This window comes from Electrophorus electricus, chromosome 7 (assembly GCF_013358815.1).
Source record: "Electrophorus electricus isolate fEleEle1 chromosome 7, fEleEle1.pri, whole genome shotgun sequence".
Taxonomy (NCBI): Eukaryota; Metazoa; Chordata; class Actinopteri; order Gymnotiformes; family Gymnotidae; genus Electrophorus; species Electrophorus electricus.
The window spans coordinates 4,044,770-4,056,396 of record NC_049541.1 but is presented as its reverse complement, the minus strand read 5'-3'; the positions used below and the strand labels follow the sequence as shown (position 1 = coordinate 4,056,396).

At 41.8% G+C, this 11,627-nt stretch overlaps 1 protein-coding gene across 1 annotated transcript; it reads right to left on the bottom strand.

Annotated features, from left to right (window-relative positions):
• Window positions 1-1,384: 1,384 nt before the first annotated feature.
• mau2 (MAU2 sister chromatid cohesion factor) lies at window positions 1,385-11,463 on the bottom strand. Its single transcript, XM_027018894.2, has 19 exons — window positions 11,203-11,463; window positions 10,710-10,727; window positions 10,406-10,471; window positions 9,947-10,042; window positions 9,728-9,822; window positions 9,578-9,605; window positions 9,164-9,319; window positions 8,578-8,724; window positions 7,940-8,030; window positions 7,625-7,728; window positions 7,455-7,532; window positions 7,235-7,300; window positions 6,213-6,296; window positions 6,038-6,087; window positions 5,534-5,611; window positions 5,248-5,359; window positions 4,954-5,044; window positions 4,559-4,686; window positions 1,385-4,307 (listed from the first exon to the last, which is right to left on the bottom strand). The coding sequence occupies exons 1-19, from the start codon at window positions 11,434-11,436 to the stop codon at window positions 4,233-4,235; spliced, it is 1,797 nt and encodes a 598-aa protein (XP_026874695.1). The 5' UTR covers window positions 11,437-11,463; the 3' UTR covers window positions 1,385-4,232.
• Between the last annotated feature and the right edge of the window lie 164 nt (window positions 11,464-11,627).

The following is an 11,627-nucleotide window of genomic DNA, read 5'->3' as shown; positions in this document are numbered from 1 at the left end:
TAGGCAGCAATGGCTGCCACTAACAACATGACAGTCTCAACTTAATCCCCATTTAAGTACAGTAACAATGCAGGAAGTGGCCCTCCCAGTCCCCATCAGCTGGGCTCACTATTTGGCAGGAAGTCCTGACTCTCAGCTCTGCTCTGACACCTATTACCTAATAAGCGTCACTTAGCATCAGTTTTTTTTACCCTCATCATTCGTCTCAAAGCAGCAGAGCATTGAAGAGATCATATTTTAGCTGGAAAGGGTCTTTTTGAAGGTGGTGAAGCTCAGGATGTTCCACTGGACTTCAAGTCTTATCACAGGAATGTCACAGGCACTGCTCAGCAGATTAGAGCGAAAGATGGTCATGTGACCAGGCCTGTGAGCTGACCTCAGAGTTGGCATGGATCCCTACAGAAACACACACACACACATACACACACACACACACACACACACACAGAGCTCCACCATTACTGGAGATCAGGACTTTTATGCATTCCTCAAGGGCAGGGCACACACAAATACAGACACATCCTCATGCACGTATAGACATTACCTCAGCGTTTGTACACCACATTACATATATATGATACATGTATAAACATTACCTGTTTATATGTACACAGCATTACATATATTGGCATATTGGCATTACCTCAACAGATGCATACCACAAATTATATATGAGTAGATACAAGCAGGGGACATATATAAAAATAGATTCAATCCATCATTTATTCTATATAAAAAATAGATTATTAATGGTAATACAGCAGGCTAATATTAAATATTGTCTGCTATTGTTATATAGCACATACACTTTTCAGACTCAAATGACCCTCATGAAGCAGAAATGATATTTATTTTAATCCCATTACAAATACTGAGTTCATTTATAAAAGACACTGAAGATAAGTAAAAAGTGTCATTGGCCATTTTGATAGTTCATTTAGACTAGTTCTCACTGATATGAAGAGAAATGGCATCTCCCGTAGCTTTACCTGACAGAAAACAGGCCATCTAAAGTCTCATTTTCCGTGATGTCATAATGAACCAACCAATCAAAATAGTTTCTGAGAGGAAACATGATCAGTAGCCTACCCAACACACCTATCATTTAGGTGACATGACACATCATTCAAAGCCTGGTCTTGAGCTCTAGCAGCTTGACCTCTGCAATAAACTGTGTTAATTCTGGAATAAATGGGGTGGAACCTGATTGGCTCTGGTCACTATTCACAGCAGGTACACAAGCAGCAGTAGACCAGGCCAGGTAATGCCTCTTCATTACCTTTACATTCACTGTTCCCAAGAGCTACTAGCTCACAATATACCACATTTTTTAAAATAATTTTTAAATATATAAAAAATGTGATTTTGAAGCCAACACAAAATCACCAGTTGAGAGTTTAATAATTCAGTTAAAACTTCACAAGGTCCTGAATTTCTAGGACAATTAGCAGCCTATACATTTCAGAAAGGTCCAAAGCTCTTCTCAACATCTAGACTTTATCATAAACTGTCCATTATGTGTCCTTGAAAGAATATGCATTCAAAGCATGAGATAAAAAAGACACAGTGCAACTGCTTTTTGTACCATTTATGCAGTTTCTTAAATTTGATGAATCAAAATAATGACAAAGATAATATGGATATATGTGGTATATAAATATTCAAACTTTACAAAATTTAATAAATGGATTTATTTGTTTAAAACTACAGAAAAGGGGGTAAATATCTTAAAAAGAAAACTGTTTAAACAGGCTTTGTGTTAAAAAAACAAAAACAAAAACAAAACCCAGCATTGAGACAAGTACAAAAAATACAGTGTCTGAAAAGAAAAGAAAATGACACTAAAGGGAGAGGAAAAGGGGTTTTCTACTGATATCAAGGGCTTCAATCATAATTAAGAAATATTTACTAGAATTTTACAAAATGTTTCTGAGTTTCACTACACCTGCCTCCTGCGATCAAGAAGAGAACGTTCTTGTCCCTTCGCGTGCAGTCTATACACGTAAGGCATTGAAGCCTGTATTTAGCATTGCTCTCAGAAGTGGAAAGATGACTGAGAACTCTGTTATACTACTCTTGGCTTCAAGAAGCTGATCCTGAAACAGCCATCTAAGCTAGGTGCTTTGTGAATATCGGCCCTGGGTCCTGTGGATCAGGCATCTTGATGCTGACCTGTAGAAGGTAGCCACATACAACTCTGCAGCGCCCTCTGTTGGTTGCATGTTGTACACATTCCCAGTGAAGTCCAATTTGTTACACTGCATGAGCAAAATGTTTGTAGGGGAGCTGTGTGTTACAGCAGGAGTGATGACATCACTCAAGCATAAAATAGTTTAACAATAAATATCAGGTGATGAATGATTATGAAACTGTTAAACTAAAAGATGAAGGCCCGTTATGCAATACATAGTATGCTGGTGTTTTTAGGCAAGTTGTAATGAGTCTTACTCATTCAAAGCTTCAAGTCCTCATGAGCAATTATGCTTCAATCTTCAATTCTGTTGATCAATAACTAGTACTGTGCCACAGACAAAACAAATAAAGAAAAAAACAAAAAACAAAAACGTGTTCACATGAAGGACAGCATTCCCTAAACCGCAAATGTTCTTTTTACTAAAACTGTCATGGTAATGAAGACTGATACTGCTTAAGTATCTGCAGGTTCAAAATAGAAAAATTCTGTACAAACTTCAGAATATCCCACGCAAGACATACATTTTGTAAAAAGAAGTTTACTATGTATTTACTCATTTTAGATATAGATTAAAAATAAAATAATGAAATACAACAGTTCTGAAACATAGAGATGTGGTTTAGACAGCATTAAAGACATCCCGATCCCATGGTGCTTAAATGTAGCCAAGGATTGTTCTGTTCCAACTACACCTATATTCCCTACTAAAACTGCTAGCTGCCCTTCAAAGCTTGGTTTCTTTTGAGCAAACAAATTCAATGTTCTCACAAAAGAGAATATTTCATGGAACCAGACATTAGCGTCACTTTATTTTTCTTTTTTTAAAGGTTTGCTCTGACCGAGCAACACTACTGTCCTCACTGTGTCCTTGTAGATAAATGCATCTCTACATTCTGGATCACACACAAGGCCCAGAGAACAGGGGACTGCTCTACTGAGGTTGAATGCCGGTCTTAACAGGCCAGTTTTGGGATTAATTTAAGATAGCAGATCTCAACAGTACTGGTGCAGGGTCAACTCCAGACTGGTGTTCCACAGACCTGTCCTCAGGACCTAGTTCCACTGCCAGTACACCTGTACCAGGTATTCAGTGTTCTTAATGGCTTGGCTCAGGTATGTAAGAAATGGATCAGAGCAAAAACGCAGACTGTCTGGCTGGCTACATCTCGGCTAAGAAATGCTTCTCTGGATTACCTAAACTCAAGGCAACTGGCTTGTTTACCAAAGAATCCACTATTTATTAAAGTACAACTACCTCCCACCCACCGACTGGGCGATGCTGCTGTTTCAATGCCAACCCAACACACACCTCCACATGTTTCATTTAGAACTAGATAAGGTTGTGGATAATGTGCTGAAATTAAAATAATTTAACAGGTTAATAATTATGATAATTAGTTGGGGGAAAAAAAATGTTGGAAACATCTTTACAGCCAAATACATACATGAACATACATATATGGCAGAATGGGCCAATTACGTTCTCACTGTTATGAATATCAACCTAAATTTGAAATCACTATTATGAAGAGAAATGGCTTCACTAGTAGCTTCAAAGACATTTACAGGCAAGAACCTTCTGAAGCCTCACATTATGCAGCCTGATGGCCGATCAACCAATCAGAACAGTCTCTAAAATTTCTGTGATGGCCTATGACTGCACAGGCTGCAAACTCTCTGAAGGGAGTTTATGGCCTAGTAAAGCCTTCTCCGTTTGTTATACATGTCCTTTGCCATGTGTGGAGGTTCATAAGCAGTAAATTAGACTTGTCGTGTCCACAGTGACATGTCTTAACTGTCTCCCCCCTCCTGAAAACTGAATTAAATCTCATGTCCCCAACAGTTTACCTGTTCAATAAGAATAAGTTAAAATATGAACAATACAAATAAAATCCGCAGGCCAAAAGCAGTGGAGTCCTGTCTCTTTCTGAGTTTGTGTGGTAGTAAGGGTTCGGAGGAGGCTGACCTGTATGTACAATTCGTGTGCTCACTGAGAGTGAGGGTGTGAGTATAAGTGTGTAAAGGGTGCGTTGTATATTCAAAGCAGGCTGGCCAGACTGGTTGTCGGTCCATTCTGAGCTTGGATCTGCACTGGAGGAGGTCCATCTGTCCACTGCAATTCAACAAACACACACAAGTTTTGAGAAACACCAACACTACAAGACCCGTAACAGTCAATGAATGACGTCTCTAAGAACGCTACCCCTGCATACATGTCACATTCAAAGACTGCATCTCCAGACACACAGAGCCTGATCCTGTTATTGCATACACGGCCCCTGGCTAAGCTGACGAGGAGGGCCCCACTAGCAACAGGGCTTGGAGGGGCTCAGAGGGGCTCGGCAGGGCAACGGCGCTACTCACACTGATGAGGTTGTGCTCAGGCAGGCTGCAAGCAGCTATGTGGTCCTGCAGGAGCTGCTGGGAGAAGTTCTGGTGCATCTGCGCGGCCTCATGTGCGTCTATCGTGTTCCCACAGGCCTTGTTCAGATCTGAGTGGAGCAAAACAGGTGTGCATCAGCTTTCTGCTGAATAACTCACTTTTTTTTCTGATTTGCTTCTTTTGAGCTACTAAAATGTTAACTATTCACACAATATTTACATGTGATTTTATACTTCCTGACCATAAACTGATAGATTGGCAAGAGCAGGATTAAACACTATCGCTGAAACAAAGCCGGTGTGTGTTGTGATGCAGTGGTAGCTGGTACGGCAGGACACTTCTGAGATCACATGTGATGGACGGAGGAGATGTTTACCTTTGAGCAGAGCAGAGGACCACAGCTGTACAGACATGTCAGGAATCTTGCTGGCCAACTGCATGGCTGGAACCACCATGTTGTTGCTCTCCTAGTGGAGACATGGATTCTTTTACACTCCAAGAACACAACAACATGTGCTGAATGTTTCTGATTCTGTTTTATTCTGCCATTTGATTCCATTATTAGTCCTGATATGTCATTAGTCCATGAACAGTGAATTGCTCTTTAAAGACAAAAAACATGCAAATAATTAACTGCTGTTGGTACAGCAGACATAGGAGTACCACTCACCCTGTGATTTCCCAGCACGTAGAATATGTGTCCAAGGAGAACAAGGGAGCAGGCCGTCAGTCGATTTAGATCCTCTGCATTGGACATCTTTAGAGTTTCACGAAGGAAACGCCTATGTGCACGCGCACACGCATGCACACACACACACAGTGTATATCTAACATCTCTCTCCTCGTGTGACAGCAGAACATACGAGTAAATACAAGGAATGACAACGATTGGAAGCACTGCAGAACAGCTCCCCCGACTCCATATGCTTTAATAGGAAGTGGAGCAGCGAACTTACTTGGCCTCGTTGTAGCGGCCTTGGAAGAAGGATAGCAGTCCGCGAATATAAAAGGCTGCAGCACGGAGACAGTGAGAGCTGCAGACACAGAACATAGTCAAGGTCAGTGTGTTGGTAAAAAGACTTATTTTTGTTTAGTTTAATTTTAGTATAAATCTCATACATGAAAATTTAACTTTTTAGATGATTTATTGGCCAAACAATACTGTTTCTACTGCATTATCATGACAAATGATTTGGAGTTTAAATGTTGCAATGTATGGAAATGACTTTTCCCTCTCCCACTGTCTATAAATCTGAAGAAGGCAACAACACACACACACACACACACACACACACACACACACACACACACACACATACACTCCTTTTTTAAAACAAAACCTCCCACTCATTTAAAACTGTTGAGAACTCAATGCTGGATCCATGCAGAACAGTGTAAACCAACATTCCTTTTTTTTGCATAATGTTTCAGCATGAGACCTGAACAGAAACCTCTCTCACCTCACAGGAAAGTTGTGGTCAGGGTTTATCCTCTCTAGCAGACTATAGAGCTATACGAGAGAAGACATGAAGCACAGTGGGAACACAGTAGCTGTAGGATAAACTCTGTAAAATGGCGATATTGTATAAGCTCAGGTGAGAGTTACAGTGTGCGAGTTGTGGTTTGTTGACCAACCTCTTGGTGCCGGTTGCCTTCTCTGATGTAGACGCTGGCCAGGTTGGTGACGATGAAGGTCCACAACTCCTGGTGCGTGGTTAGCTGAGGAGGAAGTGGGAAAAGTGGGAACCAAGTCAGGAACTTGACTCATTACATGTGCCAAACTTCTGAAGGACTTCAAACCTTCACTAGCACTCTGCAAAAGCCTTTGGACCATAAGCAGACTTTTTGCAAATGATCATGGGACAGATTTAGGCTCGGCTTGAGCTCAGCTGTGTCATCGTAAACTCGATCTGTCCGAGACATTTGTAGTCGTGAGCTGACTGAGGTGCACGCTTCCGTGTTTACCTGTGCAGTAAAGTACACAGACTTGTCAAAATGCTGCTTTGCCCCAGTTTTGGACATCCTTGATCACCTGTCCTCCAGCAACAACAAAACTCTTGGAATTTCATGCAAGAAACAGCTATTTCTTAGTGAAAGTGAATGAAGTCAGACAAATGACTCCCAAGATGTCTGAGCTTAGGGTGGAGTAGGATCACTGTGATTACATTCCTTCATGTAGAACACGGACAGTCACACACAGTGTGTAGGTCATTGTGGAGGAAGCGCAGCTTTTTATTTTTTAAAAACAATGCTGCTTTTTTTTGTACTTTAATCTCAAACTGAAAGCGAAACCCATCACTGGTGCAGCAGTCCCCACTCTCAAAGCATGGCAAGCATGTCATTATCTGCCTGGTGGAGTCACAGTCACAAGGGGGATTTAGCTTCCTGTCAGCGAGCGTTGTGACATAAACTAAAAGTGAAACAAAGCTACGGAACGGACCACTCGCTTTAACATGACATGACGGGCGCTCAGATACACGGCTCAGTCGCGGAATTGCTCCCACTTTAGTGATGTCTCTACTGGCCCTTCCAGGCCTTTCATATGTTCAGTGAGGCATTTTAGATCAGTGAAAATTGTGTGGGTGAGATTCAGAGGGTTCCAGCCGCTGAGTGTGTGGTTGCTGGGTGCCATAGGCTGGAGAGAGGGTAGCACTCACCCGTAAGGCCGTGGTGAACTGCGCCTCTGCGTTGTCCATACAGTTCACTGAAATGCAGTAAAGCCCCTTATGACACACACACACACAGAGAAAGAGAGAGAGAGAGAGAGAGAGAGACAGAACATGTGATCTACCACAGAATGGGATGACATTAAATTCAACAGAATTTAAAAAGAGTCAGTTATATCATGCAGTGTGTGAGGGTGTGTGTGGTACTCACTAATAGTGTGTGGAGCTGAGCCGCGTGGTTGGAGAACAAGCGTGGAGACTGCTGACACAACTGGCACACCTGAGAGATCTGGTCCAATTGCAAAAAGACAATGTTAGCAAATGAGTTGGAAGCAAAACAACAACAACAAGACATCCGACACCCAGCGCGAAAAACCGTACCTCCTGCAGTGCTGTCGCCTTGTGTCCCGTAACCAGGCGACACATTATGATGTGTTCCAGCAGGATGACTTGGAATGAGGACAGGATGGGACTGCAGTCCAGCACTGAAAGACGAGGCAAAGCAGATCTGAGGCCGCCACCCACCACACCGCTCACAGAGGAAGCCCAATGCAATAACGAAGCAGCCGAGCGCCTACGCTGAGCAGTGGCGAACCCGTGCAAACACACGGTGCAAATATTTTACAACGGTCCTTTTGCCAGATTTGTCGTGTTAAAGAAGAACGTACTCAAGCGCACAAGTTTCTGATGACTCACTTTTTAGTTTTTCTAGTTGCATGAGTGCCTTGTCTGTGTACTTCTGTGCTTTCTCCAGGTAGCCAGCTTGCATTGAGTGCATGACTGTCACCTAAACAACACAGAGACAGACCTTTACCTGGGCTTAATGGCCTACAAGAGAGTGCAAGAATGTCCTTAAAAGTGTATTCTGAATTTACAGACTGGATATCGTAAAAATGGTAGTAGTAGTCCAAACTGGCCTAAAATGTGAGGGTGTGTGTTAATCTTTAAAAACAAAACAAACAAACAAAGAAACAAACAAAAAAGACAAACAAACAGGAGATTCTGGCCTTTAACTACTCATCTCATTCAAGGAAAAAGAAAAGCAGCACATCTGGACATGAACTACAACCCTGGACAGGGAATACAGAGGAGTGGCTCCCACAACATTTCTAATATGGCCTTTTGTAACAGACTGTGAATAGTCAGAGTATTCAACTTCGCTCATACAGAACGCGTGTCTCGTACTATCTGATTAAAACATTCTTTGTGGCGTGCAGGTACGCGCAGACATATACTGAAGGAATGCACATGGATTTAATTGGACAAATGGGCATATGGATTTATAGGAGCATGTGTTAAAGAGAGAGGAGAGCGCGTGCGCGACAGACACATACCAGGTAAACGAGCACACACATGTGCTCCTTGGGTAGCCAGTGGAAGAGGTCTGCAGGGTTACTGGGTAGGATCTCATCATCGTGAAGCGTGGAGATGGTCTGGATACACTGCTGCAGCTGCTTCAGACACGGCTTCACGCTCTTGACCTGCATGTGCACGCACACACACACATAGCTTAGCAGACTGCAACTGTTCCACATGTCCTAAATAGCAAAAAAGTCAGGGATTTGTAAAGTCAAATCAAAACTTTGTCTCCGAATGTTAATTTAATATTTAAACATTTTCAGTTTAACTGTGCAACACTATTTCTATTTATTTATTTGAATGCAGACATATATATTTAGTTACAAGAACTACTTTGTGTTAAATCATTGTTTTACATGCATCTTCAACCATAATCTAACACAGCACATCAAACTGAACATTTTCATCTAAATGGATTAGCCAGAGATGTTTCAAACTGACTGCATGGGTTTACTCTCAAGCTCTTAAATCAGTAAGAAGCAATATACTCCATCTATGGGACTAAACTTCAACCCGAGTCTGTGCCAAGTGTGGTGTGTTACAGTGTTCGTAGACACGGACCTGTCCAGCGTCCAGGTAATGTGTGACCTGCAAAACTAAGAAAAAGACCCGGAGGGACTCCTTTTGTATTGGGTTTCCCTGCCAGTTTTCCACAATCTGCCCACACAACGTGAGCAAAGGGTGCACCTCCTGGAGCTTACGTTCCATCAGCAGCAACTATGCATGTACAAACAAAAACACAAATCAACGCACAGCTAAACTAAAGGGATGAATCACATTTGCAACTAATAATTATAAATTATACATCCACAAGTGCACTGAACTGAATACCTAACTAAAATGCATATATAGAAATCAACTCTCAGCAGTTCAAAGAAAAATAATAATTAAAAAAACCCCAAAAAAACAAAACACAAAGTAGTCTCTACTTAAAGGCAATAACCTTAAACTCTGCTTTGAATTAAATATACTCACCATCCCTTTGCTCAGAAGAAACAGGGCTCTGTGAAAGGAACAGAATCTTGGTGAACAAAATAGGTGCCAAGATAATGCATCCAAGCAAACTTACTCCTAATACACAGATATCACTGCTTTATAAAACAGCCATATGACAGTTGTCCGTGCCTGGTATACTCAGAACCCACGACTCTGGCATATTCGGCTCCTACTCCCAAAAGGTCGCACGCAGACACCAAGTCCTTCTCTAGTGTGTGTAGTTGCTGCACACAAAAAAGGGTAAAAGTCCTTAGGAGAGAAAAACAGCCGTCCTTGTGGGTAGGACACGTGGACTGGTTGTTAATATTCTATGCAGTATTATGCAATGGAATTTCTGCTGCCACTTACAGCTAGCTGGAATAGCAATCTGCAGTGCCAGTAAGGAGTCTGCTGGGATATCTGGATGGCTTTGCGTAGTAACGGCTTAGCAGAATCAACCAAGTTCTGTGAAGAAGGGGTATGAAAAAGTCAAATAAATAAAAAAAAAATTTAAATTATACATACATATATACACACACACACACATATATACATTATATATATATATATATATATATATATATATATATATATATATATATATATAGAGAGAGAGAGAGAGAGAGAGAGAGCGAGAGAGAGAGGGAGAGAGAGAGAGAAATATCTGTCTCACAATGGGTTAGCATACTAACCCAATCTTCTCCACTCTTTTAACAATATTTAATAGCTTACATGGGGGATCTAACTGATCAAGATGAATCATAATGAAATGTCTGAACATTAGGAAACTACCTTTCACAGTGCAGAAATGCCCATAATAGCACTTACCTGTTGGCAGTAGAGCTCAGAGAGGAGACTGGCAGCCTCGAATTTAACATCTTCGAACTGTGAAACCTATTTAATGTAGTCAAGGTTTATTGCTGCAAACTCGGTTATCTTCAATTTCTGCCTCGACTCGACGTAAAGATGATTTTACACAAACGCACGAGAGAAAATATTACTGTTTCAAAAGTTGTAGTCACAACCCTTATGCAGCGGAACTGTAAGCTTACTGACAGTTTACATAAACACTTGTGCAAATTCAGTCGTTTTAATCTAATTACTGCTTCACAGCAGATGTGAGAAAGGATACTTGTTGCGAGATGAACCACTGAAAGAAGAGAGGGCGTATTAGCATACCGTGGTACCAAATATGCATTACAAACACAAACACACAAAAAAAAGAGACACAGGAAAAGACATTTTCCAAACAAGCCGTAGACAGCATAGCAACCAGAAAGGTAAAAGCCAACGAGGGCACACTAGTAAATGGGAACTAAAACTCATTTTAATGACTACCTTAACGTAAGCTACTGAATTCAGCAGTTTTCGCTAGCGAGCCAAGTTATACTGTAAGGCTGACTTTTTGAATAGTGTAGCTAAATAGCTAGCAAGAAATAACGTTAGTTTGTTAAGGAACGTCATTCCAACCTTTAAACGGGTCGGTCAGACTGTATTACTGAAGGCAATTTGATCTAGATAGATAACCAACTCAGCTAGCTGAGTATTCCTACAACGGCGCTCCCACTCGTGCGGCCTTCATGTCCGCCCCCGATACATCCTCGGCCTTTCCTGGCTGGCCTTACCGCTTTCTCAAGATGATTCCGGGCGAGATCGCTGTTCTTGGTGTGGTGATACAACACCGAGCCAAGCTGAAGGTGCGTCCGTGCTTCTACTCTCTGCGGAGGCTTAAACTGAAACACAGCTTGGAGACAGTGTACGCACAGGCGAATTTTAGGAGGACTGGAAGTGCGAAAATGTTCGGCAAAGCCGAGCAGCGCAAGGTACCAGGGCTCCGGGGCCTCTCCGCCAGTCGCCATTTTGACGACAATAACAACAAAAACAACCACGGCCTAAACGAGACTGGTCCCTTGACGCGAGATTTCAACGTGAACTTGCATGACCGGGCCACATTAACGTTAACTACATTTTCTACAATCGGACCACTGGTGGCAGGAGGCGGTACGATGTAACGTGAAATATTTGCATTTTTATTAAGTGAATGGGGCGC

What these genes read in the sequence shown, in the direction of transcription:
- mau2 (XM_027018894.2), bottom strand. Translation starts at nt 11,436, where the DNA reads ATGGCGACTGGCGGAGAGGCCCCGGAGCCCTGGTACCTTGCGCTGCTC. An exon ending in ATTACCTGGACGCTGGACAG is followed by an intron (nt 8,725 to 9,163) that starts GTCCGTGTCTAC and finishes GTGCACATGCAG; the next exon opens with GTCAAGAGCGTGAAGCCGTG. An exon ending in TGTGTGTGCTCGTTTACCTG is followed by an intron (nt 8,031 to 8,577) that starts GTATGTGTCTGT and finishes TGTGTTGTTTAG; the next exon opens with GTGACAGTCATGCACTCAAT.